Raw genomic sequence first — 18956 nt, forward strand, 5'->3', positions numbered from 1 at the left:
GGATACTGAAAGATTCATATTTCCTTATGTATTAATAAAGCAAGAGTACTTTAAAGTACAATGATGTGTGATTTTTAGACATGATGGTGAGGAATAATTGCATTATTTAATTAATAGGGGCTCTTAGATATAAAATAATGATAGTTTTAAATGGCCGCCACATATTTGTTTCTAGAAGTAACAGTTATTACTGATAATTAATATCAATCAACTAATTAAAATACTATTACTAATAATAATAATAATAGTATCAGTGTTAATTAAGTATTTAAACATTTCACATATAAACATACAAATGTTTAACTTGATTGGTAAGTAAAGTATTTAATTATTATGTTTAATTAAATTTCCTGTTATACAAACATATTCAAACATTACATGTTTGAATTCAGTTCAATGGAAATTAGTTAATTGTGACAGGATTAAACTTGAAAAAAAGCTTAGTTTTTCAACTACTAAAGTATTGTAATTAATTTTTTGCCAAAGATGTGTTGTTTCTTTACCTAAATAGAAGAAATATCTAAGTATTAAGAAATGAGATTTCTGGGATAAAATAATATTTTTTCTGGGTGCTGCCCCAGGACTCATAGTTTGATAAATCAGATACATAAAGGTTGTAATATTTTATTTCTGCTAAGCAAACGATCCCAGATATTTGGAGTCAGCATTAGTTTTACAAGGTTAATTTTTCTGCTTTATGTCACCCTTTCTCTATGGCTTGTAATAATTGATTAAAGAATAAAAAATGAAATATTGATAGCAATTTTATTAGAAATTTTACAATTATGTATCATTTAAGTTCTAAAATGAGCTTATCGTATTTTATTACTTACATAGACAATTATTATTTTAAAATCAGTCTTAAAATAAATTTTAGTTGCAAATTACAAGAATATATCTCATATTTTTAACTTATAGTCAGGTTTAATTTATCCATTAGCAGATTGACAATATAAAATTTAAAAAAGTATACTTTATGCCTATACTAAAAACGTGGCTTATCATAAATATATCATATTAAAAATTATGACTTGCAGAACTAAATAATAAATTACTATACATATGTAATAAATTAGATCTAACTAACATTAAGTAAAATTTTTCTTTCTTTTATTTTTGTTTATATTTGTACAAATGATTAAATCTAAAATTCCTAAAGTTCATCTATAAATAAAACTTAAAAAGTTGTTTAATCTAATTCCTATCTTAGATTTTAAACTCTATATGAGCAACATTCTCTAAATGATGTACGTTACTTATTTTTAATTTATTTGAGAATTATGGTACCTAAACACTAAATACTATGCGCACTGACTTATGATTTCTGACCATTTTGTTTAAACGATGGTGTTTGGTCAATGAAACTGTTTGCTGGTGGGGATGAATTAGGAACTGAATCTTTTATGAGATCATCTTTATCGATACTTAGTACCGGTATATTTTGCTGCCTTGTTAAATTTCTTTGGAAAAGAGGTGGTATATTCCTTTTGATAAGTCGGTAGGATGAGGTAAAGTAAATCGAAGCTTATCCCAAAACCAAGGTCACCCCATTTTAGGTATGTGCTCATTGATACATATGCTTTAAGTTCAGGATCTAAATTATCAGCCGGGCCAACATCACCGTAAAGTATGACAATTACTCTTGCTCTTCCCATACTCAACGCTTGGGAATGTGCTGTTTTGAATTCCATTTTCCCCCAAACACTTTCTAGAAAGTTAGGTGACAACACAACAATAGTTCTACGTGAATATTCAACTGACCGTGCTATTTGACTTGGTATATAATCACCTATAATCCAATCTCTATAATGTAAATGTAACTTAAATTTAGGGGTGCCATTCTCCAGCCCTGGAACCAAATGTTTTATCGCAAAATCTTCATCTCGGTGAGAATAACTTATGAAACCATCATACAGCTTATCACGATCTAGTTCATCTTCAGTAACAAGCCAAAGAAACATCTGATGTGCATAAAGCCAAACTTTTATTTCTTGATTATATCGATAGTAGAGAGCTATAAGAAGACCTACTATGAGCCCAAGAATGCTAATAATAATTATTACGCCTGCTGTAGATGTGGGACAAATTTCATTTACTGTTAATTCTGATATAGATTTTCCTCCCAAGCAAGTTACATTATTCAGATTGTCGATCTGAAATATAAAAACAATAGACAGATTAATAATCATATTTAAAAGATATTAAGACAGAAAAAATCTTGTAAATTAAGAAGTCATTTAATAAAAATTAAGTTAATCAAATGAATTATATATCGCTATAAATCTTAGTTATTTTCAAAAGATATATTTTGTGATTTTTAAATAATTTTTAAAATTATTCTTTATAAAAAAAAACATATACTTACTAGAAGTCATCCACAAAGGACATTAAAGTTCGGTTTTTAGTGGTCAGTTTGTGACCATTTTAGGAGATTCTACGTTTTACTAATGTAAAATCATTTTACATTTATAAAACTTCCTATGCGTGCACTGACTTATGATTTCTGCTGATTTTGGCTAACCATTTTGTATAATTGATTGTGTACTCGATAAAAATGTTTACCGGTGGGGATAAATTAGGATCTCAACCTTTTATGAAATCATCTTTATACTTTAAACCGGTGTATTTTGCTGCCTTGTTAAATTTCTTTGGAAAAGAGATATTTCTAGGCAGTGTATGTTTCTATTTGAACTCTCCATATGTGCCATAGGCTTGGGGTTCATGTCTAAGCCAGCTATAAATTTTGAAAAACTGTACCTATAAAGCAGCTTGTCGTGATTGACTGACTTGACTGATAACTGATTTATCAATGCCCAACAAAAACTAGTGAAGATAAATTAATGAAAAATTGTATTCAAGTTTTTTTTATACTGTGTAAGTGCACATTAAGAAAGGATTTTTTTTAATTCTGGGTTTAAAGGGTTAAAATGGAGTACAATGAAATTTTTACTATTTTTTTAATTTCTCAGTAACAAATGAAGATATCAACTTGATTTTTGGCACGTGAACTTATGTGTGTGTGTGTAATAATCTTCATGTGAATATCTAAAAACCAATTTTTAGATTTTTTGCAAAGGGATGAAGAAAGTTAAAAAATTTTGAAAAATGATTCCAAATTTTTCCCATTTCTGATTAGACAATATATTATAATAGTAGATTTGGGCTTGCAATTATTCTTCAGATAATTTCTAAAGATCATTTTTTGTGTTTTTTTTATTTTTGATTTTGTAAGGGATTTGTTCGTGTACTATTGGTAGCTCAACCAATAGCCACGGTTACTGTAGTGCGACCCAGCTGGCTGCACCTGCCTCCAGTTACTTGGCCAAAAAACACTTAAGAAAAATAAGAAACAAAATATGATAACCTCCTAGTGGTGTTTGTAGGGTAATACTAAGAACCAGACTAAGTATGGATGGATATAACTACTATTTTTAAGATGAAGGCTGACTATTTTGAAACCCACACTCTTCAAATCGCTCAGAGTTTTGGGTCCTGTACTGACTAAACTGTGCTTTGAAGAAATTTACCTACCATATAATGATATTTTTTTGTAAACTGAACGAGGTTTAAGTTTTATTTATCAGTATTATTCTCGCAAGCATGAGGATATCGAAGCACATTGGGGGTCCTGGCTAGACGATTGGGTAAGAAAAGTGAGCCCTGACCAGCTAGTTTTTTTTTTTACATAATCTTATTCCAACTTATACCCGAATAAATAATTGCAGTTAATTTATTCAGTCCAGTAAAAATGATGGTGTCTTTTCTTAATTTGAAGTTTTAGTCCAGTACCTTTGATTTCCTACATTAACTAATGTAAGAATTCAATTTTTATTTTAAGTACATTTTCATGAAATTCAGTAAATTTCAATATACTGTTATAAAATATTTCTCCAGACTAAAGGAAATATTTATTAAATATAAGGGTTCATTATGAATTTGTGTAATTTTTAATTACTGATAAGGTGATACGATCCCAAATCTATTGGTTCTTAATGTTTAGAGACTATAACTGACTCTACTTCATTTTATAATGGTTATTTTTTTATTTGACTTTTTTCTGGGTGAAAAATGCTTCGGCATTATCGTCACCTGAATTTTATACTGATGAGTCGATTCTGTTCTCATATGCAATATTTTGATCAAGTTTTATGTAAATCAGATCAAACTATGAAAAAACATCCCCTGTTACCATCTTTCTCTATTTCATCACATTCTGTTTTCAAATAAAGTTTTGTTTTTATTAAGTATTTTTAGTAACTGTAATTATTGTGATAGTTTCAGGAAAGACTTCTTACATTTCTGGCCTCAGAAAATATCCATTATAATTTTTTTTTTGTGTAAATTTACCTTAATGTTTGGTTTTGAAGTAGCTGAATGATACATATTCAATATCCAGTGTTTATTTTCAGAAGTTTTATGACAAATCTGTGTCGATTACCACCGACAGTACGATTAAGAAATTTATTCCCTCTTGGTTATATCAGTCAAGAAATGTCAAGGCTAATCCACCCTTTGTTTTCCTCATTCATTGATCAGGGAAAGTCATCATACAAAACTTATTGTACCGATAATGTTCAATAAAAATTATGTATATGTGAAATTTTGAAATCTAATGAATGAGATGACCTTCATATTTCATCAGTAATGATTTGTCTAACCTTACAAAATTTCAGTGTTGATTTCTTGCTTCAGTTCTTTAATACAAGAAAAGATCATTCAAAACAATCTCTTTTCAGTCTGATAAATTTCAGTGTAGCTTTATTGAATATGTTTTATTAATTCTCACATTTTATTTATAAATATTCTTATCACCATATACTTTACCTATATAAATTTTTATAGTGTGAATTTTTCTTGCGTTAAAATTTAATTACAATTCATGTTTGGCCAAATTTTTTTATATTTTCAATAAATATTAAAATTATATTGTATTGTATTAAAATATTATATTGTTGAGCTAAACGGGAAGTAATTGAATTATCTCATTGGTGGAAGCATAACCAACAAGTGTAAATGTTATTTTCTTTCTAAACAGCTTTCATTTTATACAAAATTTCTAATTTCTCTCAACTTAATTGCTTTTAATTATTCAAAATTTAATTTTATGATTCTCACATTGCCTTTTATTTGGAGTGAAGACAAGTATTTCGTTTTTCTTAGACAAGTTTTTTTCTTAACTTTTTTAGAAACGTAGTTTTATACCATTTTTTTTTTTGTCTTCAGTCATTTGACTGGTTTTATGCGGCTCTCCAAGATTCCCTATCTAGTGCTAGTCGTTTCATTTCAGTATACCCCCTACATCCTACATCCCTAACAATTTGTTTACGTATTCCAAACGTGGCCTGCCTACACAATTTTTTCCTTCTACCTGTCCTTCCAATATTAAAGCGACTATTCCAGGATGCGTTAGTATGTGGCCTATAAGTCTGTCTCTTCTTTTAACTATATTTTTCCAAATGCTTCTTTCTTCATCTATTTGCCGCAATACCTCTTCATTTGTCACTTTATCCACCCATCTGATTTTTAACATTCTCCTATAGCACCGCATTTCAAAAGCTTCTAATCTTTTCTTCTAAGATATTCCGATTGTCCAAGCTTCACTTCCATATAAAGCGACACTCCAAACATACACTTTCAAAAATTTTTTCCTGACATTTAAATTAATTTTTGATGTTAACAAATTATATTTCTGACTGAAGGCTCATTTCGCTTGTGCTATTTCGCCTTTTATATCGCTCCTGCTTCGTCCATCTTTAGTAATTCTCCTTCCCAAATAACAAAATTCTTCTACCTCCATAATCTTTTCTCCTCCTATTTTCACATTCATTGGTACATCTTTGTTATTTCTAATACATTTCATTACGTTTGTTTTGTATTTGTTTATTTTCACGCAATAGTTGTTGCGTAGGACTTCATCTATGCCGTACATTGTTTCTTCTTTTTACTCTCGGCTAGAATTACTATATCATCAGCAAATCGCAGCATCTTTATCTTTTCACCTTGTACTGTTACTCTGAATCTAAATTGTTCTTTAACATCATGAACTGCTAGTTCCATGTAAAGATTAAAAAGTAACGGGGACAGGGAACATCCTTGTCGGACTCCCTTTCTTATTACGGCTTCTTTCTTATGTTCTTCAATTGTTACTGTTGCTGTTTGGTTCCTGTACATGCTAGCAATTGTTCTTCTATCCCTGTATTTGAACCATAATTTTTTTAAAATGCTGAACATTTTATTCCAGTCTACGTTATCGCATGCTTTTTCTAGGTCTATAAACGCCAAGTATGTTGGTTTGTTTTTCTTTAATCTTTCTTCTACTATTAATCTGAGGCCTAAAATTGCTTCCCTTGTCCCTATACTTTTCCTTAAACCAAATTGGTCTTCTCCTAACCCTTCTTCCACTCTCCTCTCAATTCTTCTGTATAGAATTCTAGTTAAGATTTTTGATGCATGACTAGTTAAACTAATTAGTTAAACTGTATTCTGTATTCTTCACATTTATCTGCCCCTGCTTTCTTTGGCATCATGACTATAACGCTTTTTTTGAGGTCTGACGGAACTTTTTCATAAATATTACACACCAGCTTGTATAATCTATCAATCGCTTCCTCACCTGCACTGCGCAGTAATTCTACAGGTATTCCGTCTATTCCAGGAGCCTTTCTGCCATTTAAATCTTTTAATGCTCTCTTAAATTCAGATCTCAGTATTGTTTCTCCCATTTCATCCTCCTCAACTTCCTCTTCTTCCTTTATAACACCAATTTTAGTACAATTTGTCTAATTACTGTATTTTATAGTCAACAAGTGTGAAAATCATTAAATAAAATATTTATTATTAAATGTGCAATCATTATGGCTATACTTAAAATAATTTATTCTGATACTTACTGTTATATTAGGCGATAAGCCGGTCAAAGTTATTTGTGAAATGTTATTTGAGGGAAGTGGTAAAGTCGTGATATACTTGAAACCTTCATCTAATTCTAGTGGCAGTGATGATAAATAATTTTTTGCTAAATATAGCTCAGTATGATTAACATTTTTATATGATTTAGTGTAGAATTGTAATATTCCAAGAAGAAAGTTTCGAGGGGAAAGTTTTTATCCTTAGTTCAGTGCAATCGATAATCAATCCTTCCTCTTGCGGGCGGTAGAAACATTTCCATTCTTTTGGACATTTAGTACTAGATTCGTTTATTATTTTGACTTAATTTACATGTTAGAAGTTTTGATGGCACCATATTCCAGTACAAACCTTCTAATTGCTTTGGTCCAGAACATGTTATTTGATTATTTGAAATGATATCAATCAAATAATATTAGCTTCTGGTGTTAGAGTTCCCTCAAAAAACTTTTTAAGGTGATAATTTCTACTGTCACATAATAATGGATTTCCAATCAGATTAATTCTAGCACTATGATTATCTAATGTTTTGTAATGGTGTGAAGTTGATGAATTCGATTCATATTGTGCAAGTGCCAGTAATTCCATCGGCTGAAGATCAATCACTGAAATATTGTTGTATGATAAATCAACTGTTACATAATTCATTGAGCGAAAATGAAGATCATTAGCCTAAAAAAAATTATAATTTAACGTAAATATGTTAATTTATAACAAAATAGTTTATTAATATTAAAATATGACATAGAAAGATCTTCAGTCAGAGAAATATATTTATAATAGTAGTGACAACCACAACCTTATGAACCACCAGATGGTAATTAACACAAGACTGTTAAATTGGAGCCATGAGAAAGCAAATAATGCCCTCTACAACACAGGAAGTATTTCAGTTCTCAAATCATCTTCATTAAATAGTACTGATGTTATAACAAGTTACTAATGTTTTATTCTTAACTATATACATTTTATAATATTTGGCTAAGAACACATTATCCTGGTACGATAAGCGCTAATTACATTTTAAAGTGAGTTGTTGTTTTATTGAATAGTATTAAAATTGATAAATCGCTATTTAAATAAAAGATATTTACCAAAGCTATATTGCTTTCCCCACATCAGCAACCAACTCTATGATCTTTTAAGGAAAAATAATACTTTTTATATTGCGCCTACTTGTGTGCTCACAGTTTATTGTTTTATCTAATTATCTATAAAGGATTATTTCTGTCGCTTAATTAGTAATGTCAATATTGCATTCAGTGTATATCTATTTTATTGCCAACTCTAATAAAAAATTCACTAGGTGATTCATAACTATCTCTGCTCATCTGTCATACCCTTATTCTTTAGCATTTTGATTTTATATTTTCTGTATACGCAGTTTATTGTTTAATCTGTTCTAAAAATTTTAAGTATTAAGTTTGTTTTATCTTTTGTAATACTTATTTAAACATTGACATCTGGATAATTTATCTTTTAATTTAATTCACTTTCTTAGTTAAAAAAAGAAGTAGGGTTATGTTTTTAACTGACCAAGGCTTAGCTTTACAGAAATTTAATAGTCTTAGCAGTATTTTTGGCATATTCAATTCCTTTATTCAGTTTATTGATAATGAAAACATTATTAATGTTATTTTTTTTTATGGATATAGGCCTTTATTTATTTATAGAACTAGAATCTTTTTCGTTAATTAAATCATTAAAACAACTAAAATCTATCTTTACATTGTAACTTATTTTTCTGTTTACTGTTTAGAATTATCGTATGGTCTAAATGCTCTGGTTGTAATTTAAAACAAGGTTATCTTATCTCTTTTAAACAAATAGTCTGCAAATGATCTTAAACTTATGTTGGCCTCAAAGTAATATTAACTTGTGATTTTTATCCCTGACTATTCTGTAGGATTTTATACTTATTTATTTTATTATTGTTATTTGGTAAATTTATATTCCTGTCACCGGATAAGATAAATTTTTTTTTTAAGGCTGAGTAATAATGATTACAATTAAAAAACAAGAATTATTTTGACAATCGATTCAATCTGTAAAGCGGTTGAGACAGAAAAAATATGAAAAATAAACTGCAGTTTTTTAATCTGATTACCTAACTCAGAAGATTTAAATTTTCTTCGATCTAAACTAAGGTTCTCCTCATAAAACTGTTATATTCAGTTTCTGTACTTAATGAATATAATTTTTTATCTGGATGGTGAGCTTCATTCAAATATTCATATTTCCAATAAAACAATTTTTTGATGTTCTTTTGTTAGAATAAAAAATGAAAAATCAAACGTTTTTTTTTAGATTTTTTGAATCAAACAAATTGAATTTGGAATTTTCCTTAAGTTTTATTGATTTTGATTCCTTAATAAGGCTTTATTCTATATTAATATGTATGTACATTTGTAACTTTTTTTTTAATGAAAAACATTAAAATAAAAATAAAAATGTAATGACTATATTAATTAATAAATTTTATTTAAGTAAAGCACAAAGCATTTTAAAAGTTTGTAATAGTTCAAAGTTATTTAATGACATTTCTAAAAATTTTATATAAAAAAAATTTGTCAATATAAGAAAAGTTTATATTGTTCTATATAATCAAAAAGAGTTTCTAATATTTCTTCAAGTTAGGTTCTTTGTAAAATCAGAAATCATGAATTTAGAAAAGAAAATCAAAATCAGGGTTCCAGGGATTGTAGAATTAACATAAAACAACATATTACAGATAAAAATAACGTAGTGAACTTACATTCTAATTACCAAGATTTATGGTTTCTGTGGGGAAAAGTAAGTGATGATTAAAAACTACTAATTTTTTGTTACTTTAGATTCAATTACATCGTATTGCAGCAAAGAGTTTTGAGACTTGTTGCCAGGTGAATTGTGCTACTTACATTATATGTTATGTGTGATCTGTTGGATATATTACATTGTTGCAGGGGATTTATCATGTAACAAGTTATTTGTATGTCTGTTATGTTAAGTGATATATCCATAATGGTTGTAGGTGACTTGACTTGAATTTTAAGTTATTCTTGAAATTCATGTAGCCATCTTCAGGTATAACTTGGGAAAGTGAGGAGGGTAGTTGTTTCCCAATGATTTTTCTGAACCAAATGTGTGATTGCTTAAAGGCATGCCAGGTCTACTAAAATGCAGGCAGTATTAAGCCATACAAATGACACTTTCATTCTGTTCATTAAGGAACTTACTACAGTGAATATTGTACTCTCAGAGTACAAAATATTGCTAATGGTGCATCTTTTACATCAGGTCGTTTATATATGTCTCACTTAAAAGAAAAACTGGGATAGATAATAAAGAAACTAATTAATTACTCCTTTTTTTTGTAAAATGAATGTACGCTATTCACCGGACTGCTTAACTCAGAAGTAGTATTATTTGTTTAGAAAATCATATTTTGGCATTATTATCTATATTTGTTTACTTTGCAATCAGTCTCATGATGAATATGATTTGTATACACATTTATGTTAATTATCAACTGTTAAATGATAAACCACTCCAAATTTAATAATTACTTAGTTTGTAAAACTTAATGCTTTCAATTATTCTTGCAACCATCTTCAGTGACTGGTGTTGCTGTTCTTTCTCTTGGCATTTATTATGTATTATGGGTAGATGTTTTTAATTAGACAGAGATTTTTAAGTTGTAATTGGAAAGTATGCTAGATTCAAATTTTCTATTTATTTAATACAACATTGTTTTTTGTTATGGAATATTTTATTATGTTAAAGCGTGTTAAAATATTTGGTGCAGTGGTTTTCCCATTTATTTAACTCATTAACCTGAATAATTTTTTCAAGGATCTCATTAACGAGGGTCTAATACAAAACATCTTTATATTTCTTAATGGTCAGAACTCATTAAAAATGTAATAATGTGTGATCATTTTCTCATAAGAACCTTTCTGTAAGTTTGTCCTTTCTGTAAGTCTGGATCTTGCCTCATCTGTGTGGCCATTGAAATTCAAATACCTTCATTTATGTTTAAGAAATGTGTTTTTTTCCACCATTTGTTCAAGTAATCGTTAACATCTAGTAACATTTACATTATGTTTGTTGGAAAATATTTTTCTTATGGAATTTTGTTTTTTTCTGTTCGTAAAAAATGGGGAGACTTAACAATAAGATAGAAACTGAATCAAAAACAAAATTATATAAAGAATTTATATTGAAAAAATGGAATTATTATCAATGTAGTTAAATAAATCTGTAGAAGATTTTTGCAAAAGATTGTTAATTACAATGATGATTTTAAAGCATATTATATTGAATGTATAATCCAGAAGTAATTGCAAAAGTAAATATAATAAAAGGATCTGATGGCAGTGAAAGTGTAAGAGGGAGAAATAGGGAAATTAAATTTAATAAATAAATGTACTTTAAAAAAAAATTTCAACATTTCATAAGAAACCAGTGCAGAAAATAGAAAAATAAATGACTTTGTTTTAATGCGATGTTAAAATATCTAGAATAAATGAAATGTGGAGAAAAAACCTTATTTAAGTTTCTCATAAATGATGTGAAATCTTTAAAAAATAAAAAAAATTGTAGAAAAAACTAAGTGCAGAAAGTACAAACTAATCATTGTACAATGCACTATACAGCCTTATTAAGAACCTAAAGTTTTAAAAAGAACACCAACTCGCTGTTTGATATTAGCCCATCATATGGATCTGTATGATCTAGTACAGAGGCTAGTATAGCTACCATAGAGATCCTTGTGATTCAGTGTCAATGTATTTAAGATATTGTTCATTTTTATGTATATGTAATATAGCTATATACACATTAATAAGAGCTTACTGCTCTTATTAATATTGTTGAGTTTGAGGTAGTTTGAGTACAGTGACTGGGTTTACTATAGATGGCTTTTAACTGTTCATTGTATCCTAGTTTGAAACTGTGTCCTATTTGACCATTTCAGAACTTTCAATATATATATATATATATATATATATGTATATGTATAGCAGGGATGCTGTGATTGGTGTTTGTATTTGTCTTTTTCTTCTGAAAACCATATTGTATTCCAATTTTTTTAAACTTATGAACTATTTCCTCGTAGTCTTTGTTAATGTGATTTTTTAATGTTTATGTTTGTTTTTATTTTTATTTATTTTATGTTGTATTTTTTGTTACCGAAGAGTTTTTTTATCGGGATATTTTGGCTATATTTTTATTAATGTTTTGCATTCACTTCATACAGTAAGATTGTGTCAGCATATTGATGTTTGTGTATTATTTTGTAAGCCAGTATGTTGTTTGTGAATATATACATACTCATAAACAAATATGTTTCTAATCAGAAAGCATGCTGTAGCCCTTCGTTTATCCTACAGCATTGATAAAACTGTTTTACACTAGGATTTGAAATTTTATCCTTATAAAATGATAATGGTGCAAAATCTAATAGAGTATGATAAAAATGAGAAAATTGGGTGACATATTGTGCAAAATTTATTAACTTGCTTACCAGTGAAATGGCCCTGCTGATGGGTGATGAAGTGCATTTTCATTTATCGGGCAGAGTGAACAAACAAAATTTTCATTATCGGTCTGATAAAAATCTTAACAGTTTCGTATACATCCTCTGAACAGCCCATGTGTAACCATCTGGTGATCTCTGGCAAGCTTTTGGAATCATAGAGAATTATTTCTGTAAAGAGGAACTACAAGTGGTGATAGTCAATTCTAACGGATATCTAGTGATGTTGCAAGATCTTCTTGCTCTTGAACTGCCTTGTTGTATGATCGACTTGAATGCAGTGTGACGCAATTGATCATATTGCCAGAGCATCCACGATGATGATTTGTGAGATATTTCAGGTCATGTGATTTCCAGAAGAGGAGATGTATGGCCAACATGTTCTAAAGGCCTGCCATCAGTATGCGACTATTTTCTCTGGGATACCTGAAGTCTAAAGTGTTTCATTAGCAGATCTAATAGAATTAATGAACTCAATACCTCCATACAAGAAGAAATAGGAGCGATCTCAGAAAAAAGGATGAAAGCAGCAATGCAAAATCTGTGGGACAGACTAAAACATGGTGGAGGACAGCTGTGTGGTATTTAAAAAATTAAGTTATGCAAATAATCAATAAATGGCACGAATGGTAGGAGTATTTCTCTTGACTTACTCTGTATAAAATTATGAAATGCACCTAACTGAAATTAACGCATTTATAATAGTTTAAAAAAGCCAGCAGTGAATTCCATAACTTTCCTAGTCGGTCAAGTTATGTAATCCATTTTTCAATTCAATCATTTTAAGCTCAGTTTGCATCTTTATGATAAATGATTTGATGAATGATAAATAATTACTTTTTATTGAAAAACAATAACCGAAATTGTGAATCATTTTTTTTCACATCTTTACATAAAAATATTTATTTATAATTATATAATACATAGGTAATAAGAAAATTGAAAAAGTGTGATTATTTCTATATTTGTGGAGGAATTAATGAAAGTTTTACGGTGGGACTATTTTTTTGTTTCTTGATAAATGAAAAATTTTTTTTTTCATTTTGGGGGCTCCCATACTCAAGGGAAAGGTTTCAGGTAAAATTAATTTTTAATAAAATTGTCCCTCTCTGAATGGTGATAAATATAAAAAAGAAACTTTAAAAGTGGTTTAAAAAGTACAATAATACAGCCATTATTCTAAATAAACAAAGTTGTAATTTTCTAGAAAGGGGGTGAAAAATTTAGCTATTTTTTTTTTTCAAAAAATACTAAAGAATTAATACTATCAAAAAATTAAGAATTCTACATTTTTAATGGAATGGGGGTAGTTTACAAGATGGATTTAAATTTAAAAAAAATCATTTTAATTAAAATAATATTTTTTGTTTTCACAGACCATTGGAGCTTATGTTGCAACTTTAGGGAATCTTGGATGATTATGAATTCTGTCTTTTTGGTAAATGTTTTTAGCCATAGTCTGCGATTAATTAGATTCTAATTTGAAGTCCTTTTGAAAGGATTTTGTATGTCATAGGTAAGAGGTTAATCCTTTTGTAGTTATTTACTTCTGTATCATTTTCATATTTGTGTAGTGGATGTATTAATGGAATTTTTTTAAATTTTCCATATCTCTTTCTTAAGTTTTTTCTTTGCTGTTTGCATGATTCTTTTGTAATTCTGCTGCAATCAAGCCATCACCTGTTACCTTGTTTATTTTCTTGATGAGTTTGCCTATTTTTATTTCCTTATGTGTTTTTGATTTATCAGTTCATATTGCTGAATTTTGGAATTGAAATCTTACCTTAGGTTCGTCGTTGTTTAATAGTTTTTCAAAGTACTTGCTAGAATTTTGTTGCTGTCTTTAGCATTTTTAACATTTAAATTTGGATGTTAATATTTAACAAAAGAAAGGTTTTTGTGATTTTCTCATGTAAAACCTTGCACATTAAAGTCGTCTAATAATAATAATAATAATAATATAACAGTCGCTGATCTGTTAATGTGTGCTGTAAGTCACTTACAGTTGCAATTTATTTTTATTTTATAAATTATACAAATAATCATAAACATATTTAATTTGTAGCATTCATATTTTGTTTTGTATTACAGGATTTAGTACAACTGAAAGAGGAACCGCTAGATGTTATTAATGGTGATATTGAAAAAGATCCTTTAGCAATTGAAGAGACCAACTTGGTTAAATTAGAAAATTTTAAAGTTGAAAATGAAAGTGTCACCTTAAAAAAGGTAAAAACTAATTCAGTTTTTAAAAGAATAGTATAATATTGTGAATAAACTTACTTCTCAGATGGCTCAGCAGCTCAATATAAAAATCGTAAAAATTTTGTGAATTTAATGTATGATGAGGATGACTTTGGTCCAGGGGCAGAATGGCATTCGTTTGCCACATCACATTAAAAAGTGCATTTGTTGGTTTTGGTGATAGTCTTAAAAGAAAAGATTAACATCAAAAGCAACTTTACAACGCCCATAGCAAGATCAAGTAACAACAGTCACTAAGCTTTATTATTAGGCTTGGTCAAATATTAAAAATATGAATTTCATATTTGTTTCAAATGAAAAGTATTTAGCAAAACGATGGCAATCTAAGGTACTCAGAAGTTGCGTGCTTTTTTACCAGTCAGGAAAGGATATTTTAAAACAAAAATTATTTCCAGAAATGAAGAATATGAACAACTTAAAAATTTGCACGAAAGAGAAGTTGGTTTTCCTCAAATTTATGATATAAAAGGTTTTGTCTTGTGCATTATAATGGTGCTTTGTGGTTAGTTTGTGTATTATCTAGAAAAGAATCAACAGAAGAAGCGGAAGTAAGTTTTCCTCACTTTCAAGGTCCATCTCCTTTTTATGTTTTTCCAGCACACAGTGATATTCTAATATTACCTCGACAGGAAATACTAACAGAAGTTAATCCGTAAACTGTTTCTGGACATAGATACACATTATCTGAAAAGGAAATTACTTGGGCAAATGAAAAACTTCATTTGGTATTTCAAATAACCAAATAAACACTTTTAAAATTTAACTCGATACTAGAATGTTCTTGGTATAATTTTTAAGTAGCAATAATTAAAAGCCAATGAAAATATCAGATTACATTTATTAAATCATTATAAAAAATTTAATTATTTAGAAGCATTACTTTGAAAAATTAATTAGTACGTTACCATTCTCTCTTTTTCTGATTAGGTTCTGGAATCGCTGCAAGATATTTCTTCAGATGATGATATATATGAATATAAATGGAGTTTAGTCTTGTACAGTCTCAGGTTGACCATTCCTGAGATAGGCAGTTAATTGTAACCCAATACCAATATCCTTAATCTAGTAAAATTCAAATCTGTATAAAAGTACATATCTGTACTCCCTTTACTAGAATTTGAACCTTAGAACTTTTTTTTAAACAGATTTGAATACTAGGTCATTAATAACTGTTTTCCTTTTGCGGTTTAGTTTCAAATATAACCAGACATCTTAGGAATGGTTGACCTGAGATTGTACATGACTAAATTTCATTTACGTTCATACATATAATCCTCTGAAGTAATACGTTACATTCCAAAGACTAATTAGAAAAAGACAGTACATTAGCGTTATTCAATACATAAGTGCTGTTGATTTATTTTATGAAACTATTGTTAAAATTAATATAAACTAAATATTATTTATTTAAAATAACTGCTACTGGAGTGAAACTGTTAATTTAAGAATTTATAAAACTTTAATTTGAAATTCTTACTGATTTGCCTTACTTTCTGTATACTGTGTAAGATTTTAAGATTGTCAAAATGTACAAATCACAAATGCCGTAACTGTAATTATTTAAAGATCTGCTTTATTATATTTTAATTATTAGTCATACAGATATTATTCATATTATTGTATCTCTTCTATTAGAAGAGATAAGTCTTGAGAATTATATTTTATACATAATTATGTTTTATACTTGTGTTTTTATGATCACTTAAAAATGTTTGAGATTTATTGTTTTATTGTTTATGTTTGAGATTGAAGATTATAAAGTAAAGTAAAATGTTAATGGCCAAATGATGAAGAGCTTGACAAACCACACAGTCAAACTCCTGGCCAGCATAGTTGTACAGTCCAAATATTCACCATGTTTTTTGTTTTTTTTTTTATGTAATATTCTTTTAAACAATTGATTGTTAAACTTTTTCACCCACCACCCACATTGAGAATCAAAACGTTTCTAGCTTAAAACTTACCATCTGTTAAAAATAATAATTGCAGTTCTCTTAAAAACAGCAACTGCAATTGTTTTTAAACGTGGCATATCCTATTTCTTAGTTGAATGTTACACTTTAAATGAGAGCAATTAAAATGCATATTTAATTGTATAGTTATATAACTATATATATATAGTTATATAACTATATATATAATAGTTATATAGTCATTCATTCTAATTTTTTCAGGAGAGCAGAAAAACCTTTGAAATTGAATTAACAGAATGTAATATAACAGTTATATCATAAATTTAATCTAAGATTTCTAATTACCTGTATTTAAGATAAATTCTTTTTTTCATCTGTTACTTGCTTAGAAGATTTCTTACAATTCAAAAAACATGTAGGTTATGTCAAACAATGGTGATCGGCTACATAGGGCGTTTTGAACTTGGATGTTTTAGTTATAGTTGAAAAATATGCTTTGAAAAACAGCTGTCTGCGTAGAAACTTAATTTTGCCTGCTCTTTTCTTGAACTGAAACCTAATACAAGTGTTCATGATATTATTAGGTTTATATTATAAAATGTTTTTCTGAATTATTGAAATTACTAGGAAACAAAATAATTGTAGATATAGAATGTAAAGACGTTACTTACAACAAAACACTTTCATTTTTTTAGATAACAGTACAAAAATACATTATAAGAGATATTTAATTGGTTAATTACCATTAGGTTTACAAACTAAAAATAAACTAATGAATAACTATTGCTTCATTAGTACACTGAAAATATAAAAACATTCTTAAAAATTAAAGACAAAAAAATATAGTAACATTACAAGAGATATTTAATTAGTTTCTTATCCTACTGACTTGTATTATAACTAATCAGACTTTTATAAACAAAAAATTAAACTTTGTATTGAATTATTATAATAAGGTTTGCTAACTAAAAATAAAACTAATGAATAACTGTTGCTTCATTAGTATATTGTGAAAATATAAAAACGCTCTTAAAAGTTTAAAGTAACAGTTCTATACATTATAGTTTTATATAAATGTACAGTATAATATTATTTTATTAAAAATATTAATTTGTTGACACCTGTCTTTAAATTATTTTTAAATTTCTTTTTACCTTAACATGTTCTATTGCGCTCCTCTTTTTCTGCATAACTGAATGAAAGACCATCATAGAAGGGCCAAAAATCTTTATCTTAACTTCTTTAAGCTCCTGGAGATTTTGATTTTTTTTTGTGTCACTCTCTCTCTCTGACAGAGAGGTTATCTCTCTCTTAGAGAGATCAGGTTCAAACCTACTAAACGTTAGTTGCTTTTATACGGATTTAAAAACTAAACCATGCATACTGATATGCTTTGGTGGCACCTTATTTCTCAGGAGTGGTAGGCCTGAGTACATAATTACACATTGTTTACGCATCATGCTGATCCAATTGGACCATGGTGACGTTACTTTGTTGTTCATTTTATTACAACTCGCACATTAAGAAAATAAAACTCATATTTGTAATAGTTAAAACTCATATTTGTAATAGTTTTTGTAAATTCCATAGATAGTAAATTGGTATAAAAAAAATATTCAACAAGATTTTTCATTTCCTGGCATATTTCTGTCTTAATTCTTTGATTTTATTTTTTTAATTATGGTTTTTAATCCCTTTTTGTTCTTTATTTTAGTGCAAAACCATGTTATTATGCCCTTTATTTTTCACTAAACTTTTGTTATTTCACCCATTTATTTTTTAGTTCACATTTTGGTTTGAAATAATGAAATTCCACAAAAACTAATTTAAGTACTTTTATTATTATTCAGTTTAATGACGAAAATTATATAATTAACTAACTGGACGTGATGTTGACTGAAATATGTGAATATACATCTGCTGTGTATGTAGCAAATGTTATTTTAACTGACAGTGGTGTTGAAGAGGCCATTTGCCGAATTAATTCTTTGATGGGCCCAGAATATATTCATCCTCTTTTAGTGAAGAAATACTCTGCCATATGGTGTGGTTTTTAACTAAGGTGTGTACCACAGAAGTGCTAATTTGTAAGAATTAAAAAAATATCATGCAGTATGAGGTGTTTTTATTTTAATTATTATAAATTTATTATCATTGTATTATTTATATCTTATAAGATATTATATTAATTATATATTATATTAATTTTAATATATAATTATATATTATAAATAATATTTTCTTTGTTTTTTATATATATATATATATATATATATATATATATACACACACACACACACACACACTTCATAATCTACAGGATGTCCAGACTAAAAGTATCTAAAAGTACATGT

General features: G+C 28.1%; 1 protein-coding gene and 1 pseudogene across 6 annotated transcripts in view; one reads left to right on the forward strand and one right to left on the reverse strand.

The window, feature by feature from the left end:
- LOC142322433 (uncharacterized) overlaps positions 1-18956 on the forward strand; it is an 88628-nt gene that overhangs the window by 58279 nt on the left and 11393 nt on the right. For all 6 annotated transcript variants that reach the window (XM_075361520.1, XM_075361524.1, XM_075361519.1 and 3 more), the window contains one exon: positions 14516-14653. In XM_075361520.1, the coding sequence (XP_075217635.1) occupies positions 14516-14653 (138 nt within the window). The remainder of the gene's footprint in view (positions 1-14515; positions 14654-18956) is intronic.
- Positions 1138-7103, reverse strand: LOC142320779 (protein toll-like; annotated as a pseudogene).

The sequence above is a fragment of the Lycorma delicatula genome, chromosome 3, assembly GCF_047948215.1.
Source record: "Lycorma delicatula isolate Av1 chromosome 3, ASM4794821v1, whole genome shotgun sequence".
Classification (NCBI taxonomy): domain Eukaryota; kingdom Metazoa; phylum Arthropoda; class Insecta; order Hemiptera; family Fulgoridae; genus Lycorma; species Lycorma delicatula.